At 46.2% G+C, this 27,998-nt stretch overlaps 1 protein-coding gene across 2 annotated transcripts in view; it reads left to right on the top strand.

Moving 5' to 3' along the window:
* GALNT15 (polypeptide N-acetylgalactosaminyltransferase 15) overlaps window positions 1–26,429 on the top strand; it is a 47,494-nt gene extending 21,065 nt beyond the window's left edge. The window contains exons 3-10 of one of the 2 annotated variants that reach the window (XM_058549148.1): window positions 2,305–2,509; window positions 8,495–8,662; window positions 11,008–11,125; window positions 12,146–12,340; window positions 14,885–15,016; window positions 15,390–15,494; window positions 19,951–20,094; window positions 26,367–26,429. In XM_058549148.1, the coding sequence (XP_058405131.1) occupies window positions 2,305–2,509; window positions 8,495–8,662; window positions 11,008–11,125; window positions 12,146–12,340; window positions 14,885–15,016; window positions 15,390–15,494; window positions 19,951–20,094; window positions 26,367–26,429 (1,130 nt within the window). Of the gene's footprint in view, window positions 1–2,304; window positions 2,510–8,494; window positions 8,663–11,007; window positions 11,126–12,145; window positions 12,341–14,884; window positions 15,017–15,389; window positions 15,495–19,950; window positions 20,095–22,853; window positions 23,001–26,366 lie in introns of those variants that run through there. The other variant, XM_058549137.1, reaches the window with a different exon arrangement.
* The last annotated feature ends 1,569 nt before the right edge of the window (window positions 26,430–27,998 follow it).

Raw genomic sequence — 27,998 nt, forward strand, 5'->3', positions numbered from 1 at the left:
AGGCAGGATGAATGAGCAGGTCCTGGGCTGGGCTGGGTTGGCTGGTGAAAGTGCCCAGAGGCTCTCCAAACCATCAGCTGGGGCAGAGTCCTCCCCAGAGCACACTTGTGGTCCCTCCCCCATCAGCTGATGAACTGTGTTGTCAGTTTCCCTTGGGAGACTTCCCTTCTCCTTGTGTGTGTAGAAGCAGAGGACCTGGGCCCCAGGGATGTGGGCTACCTCCAATGTCCTCAGCTCCTTCTGCTTTCCACTTAGCTATACTTGGAGCATGGCTTTTGGCCTTGTAATCACAATGAGGCTGCTCTACCTCTAGGCATCACATCCACATTCCAGGCAGGAAAAGGATGACAAGCAGATAGGCAGAGGCTAGCCAAGTTTGTCCTTTTAGAAAAAAATCAGTAGAACAGTTGTTTTTCCAGAATCTTCTCATCCAGTATATTTCTACCAGAGTTGGATCAAAAGGCTACTACTACTAGCAGCAAGGGAGTCTTAGCAGGTGAGAGCTTTTAGCTTCCTGAACAAAATCAAGTTTCTGTTAGCAAGGTGGAAGGGGCGAATGAATGTTGGGAAAAACAACTAGCAATGCTCAATGCAGCGGAGTCACCAATGGGCTGGTTCTCCGATGTGAGGGGCTGGTTCTCAGACATTCAAGTTCAGAAATTTTAACAGCTTCACTAACAGAGGCCCTTCTCTAGGGAATAGACTTGGAGCCAACAAGCTTACTAGAAAAATAATTCCAAAGTAATAACTCAGCACAATATTTTACCACTGAGAAATGCAACAGCCAAGGGACTGGGAGTCCTTATGTCCACTGCTCAGGACGGTTTCCCCTGCAGAAGAATCTCCGTGAGGAGCCACATGCCACTCAGAAGGCAGCTTCCCAGGGAGCCTGTGGGGCCTTTGGGTAAGGCTGCCTGAACCTTCCCCACTTCCCTGGAGACCCAGCTATCAAAGCAGCCAGACTCTGTGTACCCCAGCCAAGACAGCCTCCAGGCTGGAGAACTGGGGAAATCCTTGCTCTGTGGATCAGTTCTGTTCAACACACATGCTACTGTGGGCCAGCCCTGTGCTAGGGGTTGGAACAAAAGAAATGCATGCAGGACAATCCCTGCCCTTGAGGAGATCTTAGTCCAGTGGGCTGGGGGCTGCCCATTTCCAAGACTTCATGGAGGACACTACTTCTCTGCCAACACATTATTCCATCTCTACTGGCTTGTTCTCGTCGGCTTGTGCTCTTATGTGTACACCTGTGCATGCACACACACATACACACACAACAAAGTTATCTTAAACACAAAACTCAAGAAGCTTCTCTCATTCTTTATTTCCTCCTCCTTAAGGCTCTTTCTCTCCCTTCCCCTACAGAACCATCATTCCTAAAAAAGTGGCTAGACTCTTGGTCTCAGTTTTTCACCATGCACTTTCCCTCCCACCCACTACATTGCCCACTCACCCCTCCCACTGCAATGGGGCCTCTTTGGCCAGCACCCATGGTCTACCAGCTGCCAAATTTAATGGGCCCTTCTGTCTTTGACATCCTTGACCACTGTCTTAGGTGGAGTACTCTAGAATCAGATCCTGAGATGGGGATTCATGCGCATGTGATTTTGGGGGGCTGTACTCTCAGGGGAACCCTGCAGAGGAGCGGGGGAAGCAGGAGAGGCAGAGGAAGCAGTTGAACGAAGGTGTGGTTTCAGATGAAGTCCAGCCCCAGCCTGACCCCGTGGGGAGCTCTGCAGTGTAGACTGCCCTCACGGTCTGTCCTGGCCTGAGGCAAGGAAGCGGGCTTCTGTACCCACACAGGTCGGTCATGGACTCTGGGCTCCTGGGGCCAGGGACGGCATTCTGCACGACTCCCTGGTACTTTCAGGAGAGGCAGTTCCAATACTGAGGGCACGTCTCCAGGGAAGGATGTAACTGCAGTCAGCAGCAAACCCACAGCAGCTGGGGACATGTAAACCAAACCAAAGCTGTCAAAGGGATCCCGGGCACCTGAGTAGGGTGCCAACAGGGTCTACTACAAGCTCGTTACTGCATCTAGAGAAGGTCAGCACATTCTCTCCTCTCCTGGTTTTATGACATCATCTCTCCCGGTTTTTAATGGAGAGAATCCTGACCCAAACTAATGAAGCAACTTACATCTTAGCAACAAAGACAGTATAATGATGTATGTGGTTCTCGGGACCCTTGTACTCACCATAGCTCCCAAGAGAGAATTGCCGACAATGATCCTAGTGATGGTCATCACAATCTCACTGGCTGTGGCATCTGTGACCCAACTGACCACAACCCTGTCGATTCCAGGACAACTCAAGTCTGCTCTCAGTGAATACGTGGCCAGGCTGGAGGGGGTGAAGTTGCTCAGGAGCAACAAGAGGCTGGGCGCCATCAGGGCCCGGATGCTGGGGGCCACCAGGGCCACCGGGGACGTGCTGGTCTTCATGGATTCCCACTGTGAGTGCCACCCGGGCTGGCTGGAGCCCCTCCTCAGCAGAATAGCTGGTGACAGGTAACTCACCCCCGGGATCTGTAGAGCAAGAGGTGGGAATGAGAGAATACCGCCTCAGCCAATCACAGAACATCTGCCCACCATTGAAAAAGTGCACGAGTCTCCATCATTAGAGAGCGATTTATTCCTTTTGGTTTTTCAGATGTTTGAGTCTTTTAAGAAGTATAGGAAGTTAGAGTCTTCCAGGCCATCTACCTTGTTTTATAGATATAGAAACTGAGGCCTAGAGAACAGCTTCTATTAAGCTGCCAATATTCCTGGGAAGGGTAACACCTTACTATGGTTGTCACTACCTTTGATGAAAAATCAGCAATTTTAATCAAGATTGTAACATAACCTGGGGAAAATCTCTAAACTTTGTTAGGCCACAGATTACTCTCCCATAAAAAGAAAGCATTAGACTCTGTGATTGCTGAAATTCCATCAAGAACTAACATTCTTTGGTTTTCTGGTTTATATTAGGGGTCTCTAACTTTCTAACCAAGGCCAGCCCTTGGGAATGTGAACTTGGAGAGGGTTGCATTACACACCCCATAGTCAAACACTTAGAATTTTTCTTTGACCATTTCTCCGTTCTCCTTTCCCTGTCTTGCTGTCATTCTCTCCCCTACTTCTTTGCTCCACTCAAACAGTTCCTAAACATGTCTTGTCAACCATTTCCTTCAGTCTGAATATCCCACTCAGGAAAACCAAAACCTGTTGGCCAGCCCACCTTGGACCACCTCAGGCATGCCCCTGAGGCTTGTGGAGGCCTGTCACACTGTAGGAGCTCAATAAATGATTGTTTTGATGATGTCCAGCCAGACAGGAACCAAGCCTGTGATTTCTATTCTCGCACTCCTTGCCACGGTAAATGTTGCCTGTCTCATTTGAGGTTGGGGATGACCACCTACAAGAAAAAAAATTCTGTACAAGAAGGTAGAGGAGTTAGCAAGTAAATCATTAATAGTCCAGTGATTCTTTTTAACACAGAAGAATAATCATAGCTCAAGTGAAATCAAGAAAGATTAATTTTGCCCAATTCCATGACACAGATCACTGCCCACTCATGGTTCACATCTCATGAGAAAAGGAGACATGGATAAATTCATCACCAGAACCAGGACAAGCAAATGTACAAACCCTACAAGGCTGCCATCTTGGATTTTGTTCTCAAAATCTCAATAACTGTGTATCATCAGAGCAGAAACTAAAATTGGTTCTGCCCCTTCCCCATCAAATTCCCATCTTGGTATCAGAGCCAGATGGCTTTCAGAGGGACCTTTAAGATCATCTAGTCCTATCTCATGATTTCATTGTTGAAAAAACCTGAATTCCAGGAAGGTCAGAGAGACCCCTCAGAGTCACACAGCCACTTGATGGCTGGGCTGTTCTCTATGTACTTTCATGCAGACATTTAAAAACCCAGTAATTAATACTATTAAGCCTTATGTATATATGACCCTAACAGACTTTTTTCACATACTGTCTTCAGTGACCCCTCCTGTGAGATGCCTCAGGCTGGTATTTTTGCTTCCGTTTCACAGAGACTGAGATTGGGACTCAGAGAGGTAAAATGCTGTGCAAGGGCACACAGAGAGCTGAGTCAGGCGTTCTGACTCTGGGTCCACTGCTCTTTTGATTGTATATGAATTTTTTTAAGAATTGGAGAAGCTGATCAGGGAGAGATATTTAGTCATACCACCACCACCCTGGTTGTGAGACTTGTGTTAAAACATTAATTAAAATGAGTCCCTCATGTCTGCTTCTCGCATTGGCGCCATTTTCACAGATCTGGAGATTTCTCACTCTAGGCTGAGAAAGACTTGGCAATACCTCAGTGTCCTCAGGTGTAAATAAAACGGGGCTCCTGAGAAGCCTTCCACAGTTAAGAGAGGGTGAGTCCATGAAATTCCAATTTCCTGGGCTCTTCCTCTCCTCTGCTTATCAAGCTTTCTCCCGCACACACCCTCTTCCTCTCATTCTCTCTCTCTCTCTCTCTCACACACACACACACACACACACACACACGCAGCCTCTGGTCCTAGACCCACCCTGGCTTGGCTTCCTCTTTACGTCCCTCTCTTCTGTGACTTGACTGTCTTTTTGTCATCCCACACCTCATTCACCGCTTCCTGTGCACTCTGTTTTCTCTGGGCCTCAGTGTTCAGTTTGCAGGCCTTCGCAGGTGAGGGTCTGACAGAAAAGCTACCTCTCCCAGGTCTGAGTTCTCCTCTCTCTCTGCTGCACACAGCGATGCTCTGTGAGCTGCAGCCTGGGAAAGCATCCCCTTTCAAGGTTCGTTTTACTCCCCCAGTGATTTTGCTCAGGCGTTTCCCCAGGGCTGCCCGTGGCAGCTCACCAGGTGTAAAGCAAAGCTGTAGAAGCCATGGGGCACAGGTCCTAATAGCGGCTGCTCTTTGAGAGAGGGAAGGGGCCCAAGCTGCCTCTGAGGCTCATGGCAAGAGACATTCTGTCACCAGGTGAGGAGCATTGCCCAGAAAGCAAGGAAAGGCCTTTAAGAGCTTTCTTTAAAAAGGTGGAGTGGGAATGATGAGTAAACAGTGTAACAAGCCATACATCAACTATTTAAGAGTTATAACTTCCTCAACATCCTGGTCAGAGAGTCCAGTGCCTGGTTACTAGGCCCTGGTTCCCTGCCCCTGCCCACAGAACGGGTCTGCTGAGAGCCATATGGCAACTTGGTATGACAATAAAAGGAGTCCCTTCCTCATGACCCTTTACTCCCATTCCTCAGAAAATTTGTCATAATATACTCATTTTGTTAGAACAAGACACTTTAATGCTAACTGCCATAAAATTTAGAAATAAATATTCAAATTTACGTCTATAGTATTTGAGGCATTCTTTAGGATTGGGCAGTGTACAACCCACATAACAGACAGAGTTTCTCTAAGAGCAATTGTTTTTAGGACAGTCCTAGGAGGTGGTGATTGGTGGCTGGTTTCTACATAAAGTAACAAAGGTGAAAATCAAGAGTAGCTGTCATTCCACCTGCCAATTGCCTTGTGCTGATTGCCAGCTCTACTCTAGTCCCCAAGCCAAGGAATGAGAGTCACGGCTTGAGAAAAATGAAGATTTCCAAGGGAAAGGGAGGCCCTTAGCGCAGTGCTGAAAGGCAACACCATCTTAGAGGTGATTCTGGCTCAAGAGGCTGCCCAGGCTGTTTCCCACTTGGATTGATCTGGTCCCCCGTCTCAGAGACACATAATTCTTAAGATCACCTAGTGCTCAGCCAGGGCTGAGCCTGCTCAGTGGGGAGAAGCAAGGTGGGGCAAGGAAGAGACCACCTCCCACCTCTTTGCCCTTCAGGGGTCAAATGATTGAAGGCAGCCTGAGGAATCCCATATGAGTGTGTGTGAGTATGTGTGTGTGTATTTGAGTGTGTGTGTGTGTGTGTGTGTGTGTGTGTGTGTGTTGAGGAGCAGCAGGGGGATCAAGATGCCTCCCAGCCCGCAGAGGGGTTTGATGTCCCAAGGAGACTGTGCAGCCCCCATCCTACTCCACACTCCTCAGCATGACGGAGTCCTGGAAGGGCTGGCACCAGTACTGGGGTCACACCTGAGCAGCAAGAGCTCTGGGAAGAGAGAATTCAGAGTCTTCTGCTTCTCAGTATAAGAAACTTTCCACAACACTGGGAATTTGCGTCAACTTCCAAAATGACTTTACACATCCAAGACCTGGAGAAACATCTAGGTCCAGGAAAAACAAAGAGGGCTAAAACAAACTAGGGCTTATTCTTCCTTGTGGTAAAAGAGTGGGCTGGTAAGGTTGAAAATGCAGTTAGCTTTTGAATGTCTGGACAGGAGTTTATTGGTTGACCTCACATATTTCAGTTAACCAGTCTTTGTTGACAGCTTGACTGCCACTGTTTGTCTTTTGAAACTCAAACAATTTGACCTCCTCTAGCTTAGAAAGGCTTAAGAGATGATCGACCTCGTATCTGCCTGCGAGTTAAAACCCAATTCGCAAGCGAGAGAATGATGGAGTAAGCAGACACTTCTAGCTCCTTCCAAGTCAAACAGGGCAGCTTTGCTATTTTGCTTTAAGTGAATTCCAAGAACACCAGACACATGTGTAGGTATGAAACCCAAAGCTAAATATAAGACTGTTTGGCATTTTTTCAATCACTCTTTTGAGTCACTAGATTGCAGTTACTCCTTAGTTCAGCCCTGGTTAAGCAGCTGCTATGGTCCATGGGAATAAAAACCAAGACAGAAAACATCTCTTGCTTTGTTCATTGAGATTTTATTCTTCATCTCTGTCCAAAATGTACTCAAAGAGGCTCATTATTAATCACCTATGTGTCTGGTTAAAATAGAAGGAAAAGGAGATTTCGGAAAGGAAAAGATGGCATTGGGAATCAGAGGTAATACAGTTATTAGAGGTGAGCTTTACATATGACTCTGAGCTTCCAGCAAGACAGAGCAAAAAGTGAAATTTGGTGAATTTTAGAGTTCTTGTTTTCTGATAAAAAGTAATGTACACACACCTTTGTCAGGAAGGACGCAGCTCAGAGATCTAGGATGATTTGATTGTGTGGAGGCTCGAATGCAATTTCCTTTCTCGTCCTGTTATGGCACAAATCTGATGAGACTTCAGAATTCAGCCACACGGCTTCCCTGGCTCTTAATTCTGAAATTCCACAAAATGCTTTGCCAATAGCCAAATCCATGCCATCTGCTCAGTTCACTCCACAGTAAGTGGAGACTTCGGAGGGGGCTGGGTGTCCTCGTTTCTTCCTTGATCTTGCTTCTCAGTTTTCTTAGGTCAAGGCAAGGTGCCCAAAAATGGTAGAGACCCAGAAGGATTGTTGCCCTTCCCTTCCAGAGGGAACAATGTGAAACAGGCAGGAAAAGCATATCAAGATCCTCACTCTAAATATAAACCCCATGACTCCTCACACCAATGTCAGTCACTTAAGGCCACAGATTAAAGCAGATAATTGAACCCCAGGACCACCCTGGCCCTCTCTGTATGGTCTAGGCTTATGCCAGCCCTGGCTGGCTCCAGGATGAAAGAAACAGAGATGGAAATCGATAGGAGTGTAAACATAGCCTGGCTGGCGTCTCTCCTTCCAGGAATTGCGCTTCTCTTAGAGTGGTACCTTCCAGCCACTCCCGAGTTCAGGCCAGATCCATTCCATGGCACAGATTCTAGAAGTAACAGTCTTGAGAAGCCAGAAAAAAATGTGATTGAGATATTGGCTATTGGAGAGCAGCTCCTGGAACACCTGAGTGATTACCTGTTTAGTTAAAAGGGAAAGTTTCCGGGGCTGGCCTGGTAGCATAGTGGTTAAGTTCATGCACTCTGCTTCGGCAGCCTGGGGCTCACAGGTTCAGATCCCAGGTGTGGACCTATGCACTGCTTATCAAGCCATGCTGTGGCAGGCGTACCACATGTGAAATAGAGGAAGATGGGCACAGATATTAGCCCAGGGCCAATCTGCCTCAACAAAAAGAGGAAGATTGGCAACAGATGTTAGCTCAGGGCTAATCTTCCTCACCAAAAAAAAAAAAAAAAAGCTGAAGTTTCCAACCTTTACCAATTTCCCACATCACCCTCTCTGAGGTCATTTCCCAGGCTGTGCAGAAAAAATGAGATAAAATACAATCACCAACAACATCAGTAAATGAGCAAATCCACATAGACTCAGGACTTTGGTTTGCTTGTAGACACCATGTGCCCATATTAATTTTAATAATATATTTTAGTAAACCCACTATATGCAAAATATTATTGCAACATGCACTCAATATAAAATTATTGAGGTTTTTACATCTTTTTGTCATACTAAGTCTTCTAAATCCGGTATGTATTTTAGCCTTATATCACATCTCGATTTGGACAGACCACATTTTAGGTGCCCAGTAGCCACATGTGGCTATTGATTGCCATGTAGGACAGCACGTGTGTAGATCACGTTTCTATCCCCCAGCAAGTGAACGGTTTATATCCCTTACTTGATTCCACAATTCTTTCCAGGAGCCGGGTGGTGTCTCCAGTCATAGATGTGATTGACTGGAAGACTTTCCAGTATTACCCCTCCAAGGACCTGCAGCGCGGGGGGTTGGACTGGAAGCTGGCTTTCCACTGGGAGCCTTTGCCAGAGCGTGAAAGGAAGGCGCTCCAGTCCCCCATCAGCCCCATCAGGTGAGGCTCCATCGCACAGCCTGCTTTTCCTTTGCTTCCTCAAGATGGACTCAGCAGCTCGGGGTCTAATCCTGGCTCCATATGGCTCCCTTAGTTTCCTAGCAAGTTACTTAATCTGTGCCTCAGTTTCCTCGTCAGTAAATTGGGGATAATAACAGTGGTTACCTTCTAAGGTTGTTGTGAAGATTGAATGAGTTAACGTATGAAAAGCATTTAGAGAGTGCCAGGCGCTCAGCTATAGGTGTTATTATTGTGATATTGTTACATTAACGGAGTCCAGCGAAGCTCTTCCAGGTGGCTTCAATGGATGCCCCTGTGTCGGACAGTGACAGACCCTGAGCTGGGACCTTGATCCAGTCTGTCTAACCAGGTAACATTAGAATTTCCCTGGCCTCACGTACTTCCTCGGGAAAAAGGAAGAATTCAGCCAGGTGAAGGCTAAGACACCATAACTCTCAAAATATTTCCAATTTTATTTTGATTGGTTGGTTGTTTGGTCTGATCTTTGGATGTGTTTGGTTTTTAGACAATTATTCTATTTAAGCAGATGTTCTAGATATCTTCAGCTGCATAACAAACCATCCAGACTTAGTGGTGTGAAACCACAACAGTTTTATTAAGCTCATGATTCTGTAAGTCATGAATTATGAAAGGGAGCATCAGGGTTGGTTGTCTCTGCTCCATGGTGTCTAGGGCTTCAGCAGAACGGCAGGAAATGGCTCAAGAGCTGGGGGCTGGAATCCCCCAGAGGCTCGTTCACTTGTCTGAAGATTGATGCTGGCCATCAGCTGGGACCTTGGTGGGAACTGCACCCGTTCTCTCCATGAGGTCACCGCACATGGCTAGTTGGGGCTCACCACACTGTGGCACTGGGTTCTGAGAGTAAGCATCCCAGGAGAGGCAGGTAAAGCAAGCTCTATTCCCCTCTCCATTTAAAAAAATAATTTATCAAGGTGAACTTCACAAAACATAAAGTTAACCATTTAAAAGTGAACAATTCAGTAACCTTTAGTGCATTCACAATGTTGTACAAACACCACCTCTGTCTAGTTCCAAAATATTTCCATTACTCCAAAGTAAACTTCCTTACCCATTAAGCACTGTCTCCCATTCTCCCCTCCCCCTAGCCCCTGGCAACCACCAATCTACTGTCTGTTTCTATGGACTGATCTATTCTGGATATTCCATATAAATGGAACCATACAATATGTGACCTTTTGTATCTGGCTTCTGTCACTTACATAATGTTTTAGAGGTATATATCCCCTTCTATAACCAAGACTCAGGCTCATGTAGGGTCAGATCTACCATAGTCACAGGCCCACCCAAGTTCCCAGGTAGGAGACATAGACCCTGCCTCTCAATGTCAATGTCACATTGGAATAAGAGCCTCTGGGATAAGGGATCTGGTTGTGTCCATCTTTGGACGGCTGACCTCCATCTGCCATAGTCGACCTCCATCATATACGACCCACCACCAACCAATCATCCAAGTCGTTCCTGAGTGCCTAGTACAGGGACACGGAACGAAGGAATTAGGCACAAACAGGCCTTCCAAGGGTCTGCCCAAGAGTTAGAGTAACTCTAACAGCAGACGTTTGATAAGGCACAAGCTTAGCTTTGCAAAATATAATTCTCTTTATTTTGCAATAACTAGACTTAGGTAAATTCTATCTTGATCCCTCTCTCCACTGAATGGCAGAAAACTTCCAGGCAAACTAGTCAAATTCCATGGTAGCTTAGTCATCTCATACTTAAATCCATCATCCAGGCATGTCCCCCTTCGCTGTCTCCCTGAAGATGACTTTGAGCTCCAGGCTTCTGCGGGGGCAGCGTGGAGAGGGAGGGCCCCAACTCGGGCTCAGGCTGTCCTGCATCGGTGTGCCCTAAGACGTACCTTCACTGGTCATGGCCTCTGGCCTCTGGTTGGCATGCATGGCCACCAGCAGCCTGCACCCTCCACGTGGTATCTGCCAAAGTCTCACATCGGTATGCGGGAAGAAAGAGGAGGACAGAGCCTGATTGTTTCCCTTTGTCCAGCCTGGTGCTACCTGCCTTAGGATATCTTGTTTTAACCAAGGCCTTCTTCCCGAAGGTCTCCCTGGAGGGACTCAGGAGTGGCCCCGTGGCCCTCCCTACAGGAGCAGTACCTGGGGATGGAGTATAAAAGGTCCAGGCACCCACAGCTCTCTTTTTATAAAACACTGGGGTTTTTGACATGGTTGCTTGGCTCCAGTCTATCTGAGCCCAGAGTCCACTCTCAGCCACCAGAGCTCCCCCCTGGTGGGCCTCCCTAATGCGCTCTGGGTTCTGACTGCGGTCTGTTCCGTCTTCTCTCTGCCCAGAAGCCCTGTGCTGCCCGGCGGGGTCGTGGCCATGGACAGACATTACTTCCAAAACACTGGAGCGTATGACCCTCTCATGTTACCGAGGGGTGGCGAAAACCTCGAACTGTCTCTCAAGGTACGTCCTGGACCAAGGGAGGACCCAGGGGGTTCTCTGGAGTGATGTGTGTGGTCACAGCTTGGAGGCAGCTTAGAAATGCCACCAGTCAGGGGTAAGGCTGTGGGCAAGTTATAAAGTCATTAAATGCGGAATGTCAAATCTCCTGTTTCCTCCACTTTCCCATCTCTCTTGTGCCCTATCTTGATTTTATCCTCAGCCCCTCTCATGAACTCACCTATCAAAATTGTCTGTAGGAAAGGGCATAGTATCAGTCATCTACTCCCTAGTGCAGGGGTTCCGGTACCTTCTCTGTTCACCCATAGGCCAAAACAAACACCAAACAGTTCTGTGTATTGAGTAGTCTGGTCTAAACAACTTAATAAGTATTTAGCACTTGTTGGGCACTGCACAACTTCTCAAACCTTGGAATCAGATGGACACCACCACTCTCATTTCCTGTTTTCATTTTCCTCTTTACCCCCAAGTATGGAATGACAGTCTTCCCATCAAATGAATTCCAGGCATTTAGGAGAAGGCAGGAGGGATATGGAGAGCAGGGAACCCTCCTGAAGTAGGAAAGACCGTGTTGAAGGAAAGCTTGCTTTGATCTCCACACAAATGGCTCTGGTACCTTCATAGCAGCAAACTGCACGAGCTTTAGAAATTCCCTGACCACGGGGACACCTTTTTCCCTGAGGAAGCCCCTGTGGGGAATGGGAGTGCTGATCCACGTGGCCACATCTCTATAAGGGCTAACTGTGCATCTGTTTCAAGGGGGCCACGTTCAGGTAGTTCCGTGGTGTGGCCCCCTTACTCTACCAGTTCCGCCCCAGGACAACAGCCCCTGTTCTTCCCACCGTGTCACTCCCCTGCCCAGAACTCCTGGATCTGGAAACTTTGCTGCCCCCTGAGCACTGGAATTATCTTTACCATTTATGCTCATGATTTCCTGTGCATGTTGCCAGCCCCTCGCGGGGTCCCTTACTTTCCGCGTTCTTGGAGTGGAGTGCAGAGGTGTTTATTTTCTCTTCATGGCAGGCCTGGCTCTGTGGTGGCTCCGTTGAAATCCTTCCCTGCTCTCGGGTGGGGCACATCTACCGAAGTCAGGATGCCTATGCCCCCCTTGACCAGGAGGCCACCCTGCGGAACAAGGTTCGCATTGCCGAGACCTGGCTGGGCTCGTTCAAAGAAACCTTCTACAGGCACAGCCCAGAGGCCTTCTCCTTGAGCAAGGTAAGGAGAGAGCCCGGCAGGGGCTTCTAGAGCCATCACAGGGCCACCAGCTGGAGGCTGGGCCAAGGAGTGCCTCTCCCTCCGGGCTGGAGGGGAAAATAGAAGCTTCTGGCTTGGGCTTCCCTTGAGTTGCCTCTCTCAAGAGGCTCCTCTACCTGGCAGGGCTATCCTCTGTCTCTCCCAGCATCTCCACGGGGTGTCATGGCTGGTCTCAGCCTGGAACCCTCTGATGTCTGTGAGTTGACATCTATGGGATGTGATCCCTCACCACGGGGCCAGAGGAGAGATTGGGCGGGGAGCAAGAGATGAAACGGGTCTCAGAGGGCCCTTTCATCCTGGACAAAGTGCTCAAGGCTGTGAAATTATCCAAGACATGAAATAAACATAAATATTAAAATAAACATAAAGGATCCAAAACAAGCCACATAAAAATAAAAATTTTAAACATTTAATAAAATGTCCACAAACAGTGCATTTTCAACTGGTCAGCTGCCACCCAGCTTACTTCTTATGCAGTGACACATAAATGTGAATTGGGACATTGAATGTGGGACGTGGGTTCACATTAATGCTTGCTGCGCTGCGAGTGGGGGCTCCAAAGGTAAGATTTTCGGGACCCACAATGGTCCTGGAACAGCTCCCACGAGCCCCTCACCAGCCCGCACTGCTGGGTGTGGTTCGTTCCCTGATCCACAAATGTCCCTATCTGCTCATTTGATGACTTTCACAAGGAGAAGGGCACCTCCTACTGGTAAATGAGACGACCATTTTTTTCTGACCTCTTTTTTCCTTTTGAACATTCTCGTTACTTCATGTTTTGGGAAATGTCCTATTGCTTACTTTGATGTCAAGATTTAACAACATCACTGCCTCTCTGAAGGTGTTTGATAGCATGCATTTACTTTAAATTTAAATAGCTAAAAGTTAATTTTACTCTAATAATTTCTATCCTTCCATCCCCCTTCTTGCCCCACCCCCAAAACCCTCACATGGATTTTGAGATACAGAAATGCTGGGCACCCAGAAGACAAGGCCAGGGTTTCACTGCTGGAGGCGTTGATGTTCTCTTGTTCTCTCCTCTCTCAGGCATGGTTGTACAGAAGGGAAAGTTCATTGTCATCTGAGGTCAAACAAGGGCTGGGTAGACTTGCCAGTTTGTCTCATCACTGCTAAAGGTGAAGGTGATGGAACGTGCATGAAGGAATGTTTCTGCTTTGGTAGCAAAGTTCAGACCTGGAGAGTGGCTGGGGAGGTCTCAAATGAACACTAAGAATGCCAAGAAACTATCAAAAAACTTATACTAATTTTCTTAGAGGAAAGAGTGAGCCATCTCTTTGGTTTAATGGTGGGTAAATATGCTGAATAAACAAAAAAATTCTGCCTTGGAGTTGTTCTCAAAGTTTCTGTGGATAGATTCATCAGGGGAAATGGTTAAAATGAAGATTCCAGGATCCCCACCCCAACTTACTGAATCATAGTCTGTGGGATAGGGCCCAGGAATCTGCATTTTAACAAGTTCCTTGGGCATTTCTGAGCCAGGTGCTCAGGGGATCACACTTTGAGAAGCATGTAGAGAGCATTTCAGTATGGCAGACTCAGACCCTACTCTTCCTAATATTTTCATCTGAGGACTAACAGAGGGGAAAAGCAGAATCAAACCAAACTCACGTCACACAGTCTGTTGGGCCAGTGTCTAATTGCCAAACTAGAGGCCATCACTCTGACATGAACTTCCTATTCCAGGCCCCTCTCTTTTCCTCTCCCCATCATCCCAGGAAATAATTATCTCTCTTTCTTTGTTTTTGGTCCTTCCAACCCCTTCTCAGCACCTCTTTCTTCCCTAAAAATTTCCAGGATTTAGTACAAAATTTATGGGTAGGGTTCTTTGTATCTTATTAATACAACTAAACACATAAATTTATACTAAAGTGTTAAGGACTTACCTTGATATCTATCCCATATATTGTATTATAAAGGAGACTATCAAGGAAAGGGGATAGTGTAGCCCAAAGGAATGGTTTGTTAATAGAGGAAATTGGGCACCTAGAGGGGAAGAAAGGTAAACTTGCCTTGTCCCCACCTCCACCCCCCAATTTCCTGGCTTACTTCATCTCAGTTGCCCTTGACTCAGTTACTGCCTCCATAAGGCCAATCATGGTGTTGCACCACACCAGCCTAGGTGCAAAGCCCACCATTGCGCCAGTTTCCACAGAAAAGCCATCAAAGCACAGATATCACGGTCTTTGTAGACTGAAGATGTGAGGGTTGTGGGAAGGGAGTGACGTCAGCTACCATGTTGCTGGTTCCATAACTCTCTCTAGGGAAGACTCATCCTGCTCTGTCCCTTCCAAACCCTTTTCTCCCAACACATTACCTTCCCCCCTGTCTATAGCCCTGGGGAACTGTGGTGTTGGTCCCCTCATTCTGTCCCAATCCTTCAGCTTCTTCCCAGACGCCTCTATCCCACCCCTACCCTCACCACATGAATTCTGGCATAAAGCAGCCTTGCTCCAACTCACTGCCTGTGCCTTTCTCCTCTTCCAGGCTGAGAAGCCGGACTGCACAGAACGCTTGCAGCTGCAAAGGAGACTGGGTTGTCGGATGTTCCACTGGTTTCTGGCCAACATCTACCCTGAGCTGTACCCATCTGAATGCAGGCCCAGGTTCTCTGGAAAGGCAAGGCATGACCCAGAGAAGATGAGGAGGAAGGGGAGGGGGTGGGCAGCTTCGCCAGGCAGAAACTGGGTGTTCAGATGCTGTTCCCTGACCCTGGCCAACCTGTCCCAAGCTCAGCGGGGCCTAGGAGGCTGCCATGCCCGCCCTGAGGGAGGTGACCGGATTGCCCCATAACCTGTCCCAGGGCCCTTCATCACGACAAGTACAGACTGCCTCCTTCAGTTCTGTCCCTTAGGATCAGTGCCTTCAGCTTGACCTCACTCATTTTTGTGGCCTGAACCTGGCACCCTGAGCCACACTCCAGAGAGGGAAGGACAACAGCATCTTTACAGTGGAGGGTGGGATTCACTGCTGTGTGGGTGTCCACTTTCAGCTCCACAACACTGGACTTGGCTTCTGTGCAGACTGCCAGGCAGAAGGGGACATCCTGGGCTGTGCCATGATGCTGGCTCCTTGCAGTGACAGCCGGCAGCAACAGGTGGGTGGTCAGAGTTCTCAGGGTTACAGCCCAGGGAAGACCTGAGAGCGATCTTTCCTGGGATGCCCCTCACTTCCGTGTGGGGCATCTCCTTTCAGCGGTCCCATGTCCCTTGACTGCCCACGGTCCCCCACTCTGATGACACATCCCAGCTCTGCCCACCCCATCCTAGCTGCAAGTGCAGACACAGACGTCATCAGAGAATATGAGCATCTGAGCCTGAGGGAAGTGGAGAGGCTGTTTAGCCCACGCCTTCATCTGACAGATGAGGAGACTGAGGCTCAGAGAGTAGCTGCCCAGAAGTTGTGACACAGGTGTCTCCAGGGTTCAGGCAGGTAAAGGAAATGAGCACAGTGAGCTGGATGGAGGCTGCTGTGCCTGAGGAGCACACGCCCCATCTGAGAGGACAGTTGCACCTGCCCAGCCCCAGCAAAGTGTTTTTTGTTTGTATAAAAGTAAATCGAATATTATGAGATCATCCAAAATTTTAAAAAACCCTGGAAATCCAGTTTATGGAAAGCTCCCTATTTAAATTTAAAAAACTATAATTAGAGACCAAAGAAAACCTCTTTGCAGGCGGATTTCCACCAGGGCACCATTTTGAAACATCTGGACCAGCCAGAGATCATCAGCCAAGTAGAACCAGAGATGGAAAGTGGGTTGCCCAAGTGGGCACTGTAGATACAGAAGCACTGAGGAAGCAAGGGGAGTCCAGGAAATGTTCCCCATGCAGGGGTGCCTCAGACCACGCAATGGGATATACTCTTTAAGTCTCAAGTCCTCTGATGCTGAGTCCCGTCCCAGTAGATGTGTTGTGACTTTCAGGTATTTAATGGGGGTCTATGGGAGCTGAAGCTCCCAGAGTGGAAACTTTAGGGCACCACAGGAGCTTGGCGTATGTGTGTGTCTGTCTATGTCTGTGTGTGTGTACGTGAGTGTGTGTGTGTGTGTGTGTGTGTGTGTGTTAAGTGGAGAGGAAGGGCTGAATTTGGAGCAGCAAGGCTCATGGCTCATGGCTCCAGGGGACCATCTGCTCCTCTTGCCAGAGGAGGGCTTACACACAAGTGGAGTCATTGGCTCCAGGTTTGGAGCACTGGCCTCATTCAGAACATTTCCCATGCACAAAGCAATTTGGTCTATGAAATTCCTTCCACAGGGAGAAAGGCTTTCGCTCCAGAGTCAGAAGGAAGGCAGAGAGTACAAATGCCCCTGGGGAGAGGAGGGAAACAGCACCTAAGCTCCACTGGGCTGCCAGGGCTGGTGGGATCCTCTCACCAGAAAGGAGGGCTCTGATAACTTGCTTGGGGAGGAAACAAGAGACAGCACTGAAGACCAACTCCGCGCATTTGCCCGAGGCCCCATTCTGCAGCATGGCTGGACCCCTCAGTACACAACAAAGATGGGGCTGGCCTGGTGACAACAAAAGCTTATGGCCCAAAGGGCAGCCAAAGAGAGATGCTGAACATGACCAGCAAGCACTCTGCCCACAGGGGGAGGCCCCTTCTTGAGTCAGAGTTCCTGTTCACTGTATATATGGCCCACAGGATAGACTATTTGAAATCAACACTACGGCTAGTAAGGATAGGTCAGTCTAGCAGCTTGTCCATTCCCTGGTCATAGTTCTTAACCCTTTTAGGTGATATTTTGAGGTTGCCCTATGGGGGCAGGATCAGCTCCTGACCCAAAATGGGTTCTGATATTGAGACTGATGACTCCACACATGCAGCAAGAGAGAATGAGAAGCATTATTGTCCACTTAATGAGACTTTTTGGGGGAAAGCAGGGCAGGCTGCCAAGCAGGCCTGCAGCTGGCCTGAGAGAACAAGAAAGAGCGATGGCTTTGGCTCCTGTGTGGTCAGGGGTGGGCCGGCGCGGGCTCCCAAGCTCAGGTTGGGGCTTACCTGGTTTGAACTTCCCTCCACCGGAAAGGGAGTACCAGGGCTTTCTCATGAGTTCGCCCAGAAGTGGGACAAGAGGAGAAGGCAAAGGCGTGGGGCTTGAAGCTCAGAGGTCACACATCAGCCCTGGAGTCAGACTTTTTATTACAGATTACTTGTTTCCTTTAGGAAGTTGAGGAACTCTCAAGACCCTTTCCCAAGAAAGACACATATACGCACATCACACAAAATTTTAACAATATCAAGGGGTTCATGGATCCCTTGAAGCCCCCTAGGGTCCATGGGGCTCTAAAATCCCTGGCTCATAATCCCCAGGAGCTGAAGGAAAGAGTCAAAGGGTGGAACCATGCCTCTTCCTGCAGCCCCCCGGAATGGTAGACTTAACAGCCTCAAGTGTCTGAGGAGAGAAGAAGGTAGAAGTCAAGGGAAGGCCCTAGATGCAGCAGGGGCGTTCCAGCAGCCATGCAGGCCCCTTGGTCATCGGGGAGGTCTCTTTATATCTTAGGGTATTTCTTCTCTTCAAAATTTCCATTACAGAATAACTTCCCAGGTGGTGAGAAGCCTCAGTGATGCTGGCTGAGGGTTGGTGGGTCCACTTCTTTTCACAGCTTGGATGATAACCTAGAAAGTCTAGCCTGCCCCCAAATCTCTCTCCTTTCAGCCTGTGACGGGGTCTTTGTGTTAAGCTATCATATCCCAAGGGCCTCTGTTAAACACAACCAACAAAGTGTCAGTTCCTGGAGATATTGATCAAATGAGTCAGGTGAGGCCCTAAGAGCCTGGGGGCAAAATCCAGAACATCTCTTGCAGGATCTGGAGTCCAGCACTGAGGAGGACCAGCCGAGGCTGCACTTGGCAGTGCAGGCCCTGGGATCCAGGGGGAAGTCCCTGGGCATGGAGGACACATGGGGAAGCAGATGCTCAGGATCCATTTGGCCTTTTTCAGCTTTGCCCTTTACCAATCTTCCAGAACACACCAACAGGCGTTCACACCTGGCACAGGGGAGGAGGACATCAATGTAAAGTGCCAAGTGAGGAAGCCGTGTAACATGGTGGAATCAACTCAGTGCTTTCTAGCTGTGTGATATCAGGCAGGCTTCTGAACCTCTCCAAGTCCTGGCTTCCTCATCTGCAACTGTGGATAATGCAGTCTCCCTCATGCAAACAGAATGTTAGCTTTTTGGGGTTTTTTGATTCTTAGTGGGGAGGAGGGGATTAGCAAGGACTTTCATAGCCAGCAAAACTGTGAGCTAGATAAGCTGAAAGCCCTTCCCCTAAAAGCACCTAGTTATGCCATATAAAAAAATAAGAAGAAATACCGTCTTTCATCAAGTACCCACGGAGTTTAGAGCAAAGGGAAATCTCTAGGGGCCAAAAATCAAGAGGCAACTGAAAATAGAGCCATAGGGCATGGGCCAAGTTACACTGCCTTGGGCAAGGGGACAGTTACTGTCAACCTCAGGAATCCAGAGGCATTGGATCCATGCAAGAGTAAGCGATGGGAGCCCACCTTGAGCCCCCGAGAGATGACCATTGGAAATGAGACTCCCACATAAAGCCGGCTTTGACTTGCAAAGAGTAACCTACCTATGAAAGATTTGACTAGAGAAATCCACCCACTGCCACAGGAAGATGATAAGGAAGCTTGTCTGTCTCTACAGGGTCTTTGCGTGGGAGAAAATTACTCTCCCCTGAAAATTTTTAACCATCTATTGTTGGTTTAGGTTCAAATTTATATGAACTGTGTGGTCTGGGAGTCCTAAAGCAGGACTGGCTACCTAATTTGTGGGGCTCAGTGCAAAATGAAAATGTGGGGCCTATAATTCAACGATTTTAAGAATTTCAAGACAGTAACAGTAGAGCACGAAACCAACTATATTAAAGCAAGAAGGTTAAATCTTTCTAAGCAGGAGGCCCCATGCGACTGTACAGATCACATGCTCATGAAGCCGACTGTGTCTCACATCCAAAAAATTAACATAAAAACTAGTTCAGGCTGCACTTGGCAGGAACAAATGGAAAGTGGTTTTTTCAGGACGTGCTCTCCAACCAGGCTGCTCGGGCTCCCCACAGGTGAAGCCCCCTGCAAAGGCACACATGATCCAGTCCTATAAAATACTGAGGAAGAGATAACCATGAGCGAGAGTCAGCAGACACAACAGACAGCAGGAAAATTAGTTACAGGGCCAGGTCAGCTCTCTCCAGAAAGAGATCAGCTTGGGCCCCAGAAGTATTCCTCATCTGCCCTTCTAGCGGTACACTCACAAAACACAGAGCATTCTCCATGGCCTCACCTATGATGCAGTAAACAGAATAATGGAGGAACGTGCCAGAACATACAAACATGAATGCAAAAGCAGCTGGAATGTGGAGATTTCGGAGGTCAGGGCTAGTCTAGTATCATATTTGTGGACTTGACTATGAGATATGGTCCTGCTGACCCCATAGAATCTGAAGATTACCCCCAGACCTCAGCCCTATTGTGAGCTCTCTTTCCCTCATCTCCAGCATTGGGGAGCATCTCCTAGCTGTGCTGACAACCATTGTCTCTGTTCCAGCACCTGAAGCACACCGGCAGGAAGGAGATCCATTTTGGCAGCCCACAGCACCTGTGCTTCGATGTCAGGCAAGAGCAGGTGATTCTTCAGAACTGCACGGAGGAAAGCCCTGCCATCCATCAGCAGCACTGGGACTTCCAGGAGGTAAGTAATCATTCAGGAAGGGCTTGACAGTGCCACTGTCCCTGGCACTGTGTCCCAGGCTGTTCCAAGAGGTCAAGTATTACCTTACAGGCCTGTGCCTTTGCGTTGAGCTTAATGACACGGCACTAAGGCCTCGGGCGGAGGTAAAGCCAACCTTGCAGCAAAGTTGGGCCACCAGCATCTTGAAATGTACCAGTTTGCCGTGTTTCTGAATAGCTCTGACCTTGGTTGTGGCAGAGAGAGGAGGCGGCCTCTTTTTAAAGTTTATTAGCTCAAGGTCACAAGGAGGACCACGGAGAATGTTACAGAAGCAGTCATTCACCTCAGTGGTGCAGTTTTAGGAGCAATGGAAAAGCCCTCCCCCACTCTGCCACGGAAAGAGATGTGGATATAGATATCTCCTTCTTCCTTTGCAAGTTCCACTGTGAGCATTTCATCGTTTTAGTAAGACTTTGATTCCTATGACCCCAGAGAGAAGCTCTGGATCTTTTCCAGAGGTTATGCATCAATAAAGGGGAAATATGAGGAACGCAGGTGTTTGGGGAGGGTGAGCGGGTCCCCCATACAGGACTGGGATAAGAAGGTGACAGTATCAACAGTAAGTGTCTTCAAATCTTTTCTGAAATGAGTTGAGGTATAAATATGCAAACAAATAAGTACACACATCTTTTTTTATTTCTTTTCTTCAATTTTTGCTTGGGAATAAAGAGGGTAAAATAACTAAGCGGAACTCTGTGCATTGGTAGTCTTAAAGCAGGCTGTGAAAGAAAAACATCACATAATGGGAAACTTAAGCTGCACTCGCAATAAACAGTTGAGAACACAGCTCTTGGAGCTTTGATAACAAGTGAACCCAGGACTCAGGGGCCCACATATGTTCAAAGATGTCTTAGAAGCCAAGTTAAGGTCCTTTATGAATGATCATAAAGGATCATTCTAAGCAAGTCCTCTGGATAAGATACATTTTAGAAACAGCATTTAAAAATAATATGTAACATGTTGGTGACTAAGATATACCCAGCATCTCCTAGGCATTAAAAAATAAGACTTTAAAAAAGTATTATCATTCAGCCATAAAACGAATGAGGTACTGTTCATAGCAGCTCTGTTCACAATAGCCAAGAGGTGGAAGCAGCCCAAGTGTCCAATGATGGATGAATGAATAAAGAATATGTGGCATAAACATACAATGGAATGTTATTCAGCCTTAAAAAGGAAGGAAATCCTGGGCCAGCCCCGTGGCTTAGCGATTAAGTGTGCGCGCTCCGCTGCTGGCGGCCCCGGTTCGGATCCCGGCCGCGCACTGACGCACCGCTTGTCTGGCCATGCTGGGGCCGCGTCCCACATACAGCAAATAGAAGGATGTGCATCTATGACATACCACTATCTACTGGGGCTTTGGGGGAAAAATGAATAAATAAAATTATTTAAAAAAAAAAAAAAAAGGAAGGAAATCCTCTTATTTGCTACATGAATGAACTTTGAGGACACCGTGTGAAGTGAAATAAGCCAGTGACGAAAAGACAAATCCTGTATGATTACGCTTACGTGAGGTATCTATAGTAGTCAAATTCATACAAACAGAAAGTAGAATGGTGGTTACCAGGTGCTGAGGGGAGGGGAGAACGGCAAGTTGTTGTTTAATGGGTATAGAGTTTCAATTTTGAAAGATGAAAAAGTTCTGGAGATCTGTTTCACAACAATGTGAATATACTTAATACAACTAAATTTTACACTTAAAAATGGTTAAGATGGTAAGTTTTATGTTCTGTATTTTTACCACTATTAAAAAAAGAAAGGGAAAAAAAAGAAGTTAGGTACTATTTTATGCTACAGCATGGATGAACCTTGAAAATATTATGCAAAGTGAAAGAAACCAGTCACAAAAGGCCATATATTATATGATTCCATCTATATGAAATGTCAAGAATAGATAAATCCATAAACACAGAAAGTAGATTAGTGATTCCCAGTGGCTGAAAGGAAGGAAGAAAGTGACTGCTAATGGATAGTGGGTTTCTTTTTACAGTAATGAAAATGTCTGAAATTAGATAGTGGTGATGGTTGTGCATACTTTGTATATATACTAAAAACCACTGAGTTGTATAGTTTAAAAGAGCGAATATTATGGTATGTGAAATATATCTCTAAGTGGACATTATCAGCATTGTTGGTTAAGGTTGTTTAACTTTTCATAAAGAAATTTATTTTTTCTTGAAAAGGGGATGGCTAGATTCAATATTAATTCTGGTAGATTTTGAGCAGGAAGCAGCAATAGTCTTCCAAACATGACTGACTTTCGCCTTTGGTGGATCCTTGAGATTCTGCTCTCTACTACAACCTGGTGACAATAGTACTAAATTGCTGGGTTAACAGAGGGCAGAAATTAAATTCAATCTTTTTAAAAGGAGAATTTTACAAGTACAGCAATAACAATGACTGTCACCAATGTAGTATAAAGACTGAATATGCTCTATACACTAGCATTCTCCTTGTCAGAACTCTCTAAAAGATGGCACAACTACACAACCACAATAAAGATAATTGAATTAACGACCCCGAGGCTCTGAATGATACCTAAGTTTTAGGATGACCTAAATTATATTTTATATTAACCAAAATACTACTTACCAGGCCAGTTCACATCACCTCTATTATTCGTTTAATGATTAGCACAAATCTTAGAAATATAATTCTTTGCTGACTAATTGCTGGGGTCTGACTGGTTTTCTTTTTTTCGTTTTCTTCTCTCTTTCCAGAATGGAATGATTGTCCACGTTCTTTCTGGGAAATGCATGGAAGCCATGGTGCAGGAAAACAATAAAGATTTGTACTTGCGCCAGTGTGACGGAAAAGCCAGCCAGCTGTGGCAATTTGACAAAGTCAACACTGTGGATGAACGATGAATGACAGCATCAGGAGGAAAAGCGAAGTTTGGCCATGGCGGTTCAACCCCAAGGGAACTAAAAGAGCATGTATATTTCATGAAGTGGACCCTGTTGTGTTTGTGCTCCTGGTGATAGTAGAGAAGAAAGCTCCATGAACGAATATAGAAAAGTCTCTCCTTCTCACATCTTATTTCAGTGACTGCTGGCTGTTTTAGAAAAAGAAAAAAAATGGATTCATTGTCTCATTGTCTTCATCACTGGTAGATGATCATTATATAGCACAGAAGATTCTTCATTTTTTTCCATTGACCACTTAATAGTTGCTTTAATCTCTGACTAAGAGGCCTGGATATTCTATGGCAGTGCCTTCAGGATACATAAATCCAATCTATCAGTTTATTTCCAATGGCCTTACCTTGGATTGTCTGCATACCCAACCATGAAAATTGAAGTGTAAAGAGGGTATAGAGGCCTGACATCCCAAAAACTTTGGGTTAGGCTTATTAGGAAAAATTTCATGTTCATTGATTGAGCCATAGCTCAGAAGAAGAAAAGGAGGCTTCTGAGAGAAGAGTAGGGTTGAAGGGAAGATGGAAGAGAGCTTTAGCCCAATTCTCCAGATCAGCCAGCAGCTGAAAAGAGTCAGCAGACCTGGCATAAGATGTTTTCATGTTAAAAAGAATTTCATGTTAATAAGAACTTTCTACCTCCATTCACCCTGCCCTAGCCCTTCTCTAGCTTGGTTAACCACAACCAGATTCTCATGCAATATATTTCTCTTCAGTCACTGGTGTTGGAAGGGTCACTCAGACTGAGCATTCCCATTAACAAAAGTGTATACAGTTGAGAAACTCTTCTGATGCCCTGTTACAGGGTTTGCATCAGCTGGATCAGAAATAGCAACCGTCGCAAAGAGGCAAACCTCCCTGGAAGGGAAATGCCAGTGTCGGAGCCAAAATTCTTGTGAGGGGAACCAGAGATAGGTGTTAATGTCCATGAGAGCTCCCAGGGCCATCTCTGAGCCTGTAGGAACTGTCTGAGACCCCTAAATGTGCCCACAGGTTGAACATTCACAACCGTGGGAGAATACACCTCCACCAGAGCAGAGCCAATACTAACGAGAGCTGAATGACTCTCCTAGCTGTGACTGCTGTGACCTGGCCTAAATAGTTTGGCCATAAGAGATGCTGAGTGGGGTTGGTTCTGCTATTAAGAAGAGACCATTCATGCCTATTTCTCTTCCAAATGGAGTTCACTTTCCACAGGGTCAGCTTAGAAACCTCCCTTCAAAAATTCTGATCTCCTTTGGGGTGGCTCAGAACACAGTGTGTTCCAAATGAGAAGAACTAAGTAGAAAGTGAGGGCTTCCAAACACTACCTAACATACTTATGTATTCCTTCTCCACTTGCTTGTCAATGGCCCACTGCTTTTTTCCTTCCTGAGACCACACTCTAGATCTGTGCTAGTAGCCAGTAGCCATGTGTGGCTAAAAGTAAATGCATTAAAATTAAAGAAAATTTAAAACTCAGTTCCTCAGTTGTACTGGCCACAGTTCAAGTGCTCAATAGCCACCTGTGGCTAGTGGCTGTTGTATTGGAAAGCACAGACATAGAACATTCCATCATTGCAAATGGTTCTATTGGATAGCACTGATCTAGATAGATTCATCATCCCATTGAGAGAAGAGATTTTAGCCACAATCTTCTTCCTTTAGACTTGTCTATATTTAAAACAAATTCCCCTAACATCCTGTAGCTGAGATGGAACTAAAAATTCTCAGATGGCAACCTTGTAAAAGGCATTAATGGTTGAAAAAGAAAAATTAAACAAGACCTCTATTTTTTTTTAATGAACTTTATTATTGCCATTGTGGGTGTTTGAAGTTGCTGGAATAAATTAATATAATTAAATAAAAGGCTGAATTCAGTTGTATAAGTTATGTTTGACAGTAATTAACAAAAGGACCCAGATGGCTTATTGCTTAATTGGTTGAACAAAGCAAGAATGTAGTGTTTCTTGCTTCCTTAACCATCCCCGTGATTTATTACTTTATTACAGAAATGGCTGTCAACTCGGTCCCTGGCTGGTACTTACAGACCCTTAATTTAAACAAAACAGATGCCTCCATTTAGTTCTAAACAAAATTCAACCTTTTCCTCATAGTGTAACTGAGTATTCAAATTTCCTTCTCTATGAACTCCACTTTGATTTTATCCACAATGACCAATTTAAAAGAAGAGAAATGTGGCAGTTGGAAGATTTGATTCCCAAGAGTTCGATCTTCACTTGTCCACTTGAATTTTATGATAGGAATTTATTGTTTGAGTTTCAAGATTAAATTCCATCATCACCCCCAACAAGTTTGCCATCACCATTAAATAGCCCTCTGGGGGGATAGAGAGAAGTTTTCAGCCAGCAATCTAGAATCCAACACTCTTTATGCTATTTCACAACAGTAAAAGCAGATGTCATCCCTGGAGGGGCCCTGATCTATTTCCTCTTTGGTCTCAATGCCGTAGATCCCACTGGCCAACTCAGAATTCCACCTCCCATGGACATCAACAAGTCCCGCAGGTCCGTGATGATGGTGCTGTCACTGCACTAGAATTTGACATTATTAGAGGTCATGTTATTGTTCTCATCTTGAGGGGGTCCCATTTTCTACTGAAAGGCCGTGGAAAAGTCAGTTGGACACCAAGTGATCTGTGTCCAGTCACCAAATCTGGACAATTCTATATATTATACACACTATTTATGCTTGTTCTGTAAAACCTCTTTTAAATATGCAATTTGTTTGTGATTCTTTTTGGCCAAAGCCCAAAGCACCTACAAGTCCTGCCCTGATTATTCAAACACCTTGATTTAGGCATATTTCAAATGATTATGTTAAGCACAATAGCCAAGGAGGTGATATTTCCAGGATTCTAGAACCGTCTGCTACTTCTATATTAATGAGTCCCTCCAATCTCTAATCTCCTTACATTTTCAACCCCTTCTTGCACGAATGTGCTCTTTGGATGTGGAAGTGTGTCCTTAGCATTGTTTCAATATTGTGAGGATCTTTACCGTGGGAGTTCTTTCCACAGGTCTGGGATGTTTATGTTTTCTCATCACCAAGGGCGATAATACCAATACATAATACCAATACACTATGCTATCTCAACATATAAGCAGCTTGCCTGAATTTATTGGCTTAAAAATAGAATCATCACGCTCACTTCACCCCTAGGGTGATAGTTTGCAAGCTCAGCCCAAACATATCAGATTCATGTTTGAATATTAAAGTTTCCCAACAACACCCAAACTGTTCAGCTAACTCACAGTCAACTGACATTCCAGAACCCAATACAAATGCTAAAATGGTACAGTCCTCTCTCTCTCAGGAAGACGACAGGGTCAATTCTGCTGCAGCTTGGGCTTATGAAAGCCTTTTAAGTTTTCAGTAAAGTGTGACCAGAGGGTAGCACACCCTTTATTGAGAGACCCTCATGAAGGCACTGCTGATCACTCTCCTTTAGGCCCAGGACAAGGGTGGCATTGCTTACTGTTTTGTTTAAATAAGCTCCAGGAGAGCCTGAGTAGCTGTCTTTAAAGTCATAACTTGCCCAGATGCACCAATGCTGACCCTGTTCAGAGGTTGGAGAAGTATCTGTCGTGTGGGAGCTGGGCAGCCATTGGATTATCCAGCCAGTGCGATTCTTCAACTCTAGTCATACGGCCACAGTGGGAGCTGCCTTGTTCCCACCACAGGATCCCACTCCCTTCCCCCAGCTGATTGGCTCCAGGGAGGACATCTGACCCAAGTTGGCTCAATAAGCACATTCTCCCGTAATTTTGTTACTGAGACCAAGAAAAACAGTTTTTCTACAAGAGGCGTAAGAGATAATGTGCAAATGTATGAGCTCTCAGCAGCCTTGTTTTCTTTATATGGCCCTAAAAGCAAATAAATCCAGTCTGGAGAGAGAGAATGAAGGAGTGGAGGAGGAGTAGGAGGCAAAAACACAAATAGGAGCAGAGGCAGGAGGTAGATAATTTCAGTTTGTTCCTGAGGTCTTGCTAGATACCTGTCCTCAGAGTAGATGAGACATCCTCTAATGTTTTGTTTAATCCAGTGCTCCTCATATATTACTGGGCTCACAAATCACTGGGGATTGTGTTAAGATGCAGATTTTGATTCGGTAGGTCTGGGGTGGGGCCTGCGATTCTGCATTCCCACTGAGCTCCCAGGAATGCTGATCTGCAGATCACTCTCTGAAGAGCAAATGTTTAAACTATTCCAATAGCTTTCTATTGTTACTTGGAACTAGGAGAGCCCTCACTGGACCAGATCTTGGACTATCCTCCTTTGCTTCTCACTGATCTCTTTTTGAATACACATAGTAGGATGGTTTGATCCTATATTTTATAGGACATCACCTCTTGTTCAATGTAATACAGCCATTTTTAATTCATTTTCCTCTCTTCCCTCAGCTCTCTTCCTCTTTCTCATTCCGTCTACTAGTTCTACTCTTTTGACCAGTGGAGTTCTTTACCTTTTTTGTTGTTTTTGCTGCTTGTTCTGTGGTCATGTTGCGTTCTCCTCGCTTTCGTTGTCTTGCCTTCAGCTTCCCTCTTCTTCTCATCTCTGAGCAAAGCTGCTTTTCCAGCACCCGTGATCTTGTGGCATCTTTTATCTCACTCTTCTTTTTTCGCTCTCCAGCCCTCTATGCTCCTCCCTCACCAAGTCCCACTGACCAATCTTGATGCAGTGAAGAGTGTCAGTTTCTCCAAAGAATTTCTAGAGCACTGAGTAAATTAATTAATTGCTCAAATTTTCAGCTCTTCTCAGCCTTAGCTCCTCTCTTAGAAGCATCCATAGTATGAAGGAGCAGAAATGCCATTTAATATGGATGTGGGCTACTAGAGGTGCTGCGGGTCGTGGTGAGAATATGGCCCTTGTCATGAGGAGGTGGTTGGGATTCTGGCAGGTAGGTAGCCCTATATAGAGGATCTACATAGAGGCAGCCATAGGGCAC

This window comes from Diceros bicornis, chromosome 2 (genome assembly GCF_020826845.1).
Source record: "Diceros bicornis minor isolate mBicDic1 chromosome 2, mDicBic1.mat.cur, whole genome shotgun sequence".
Taxonomy (NCBI): Eukaryota; Metazoa; Chordata; class Mammalia; order Perissodactyla; family Rhinocerotidae; genus Diceros; species Diceros bicornis.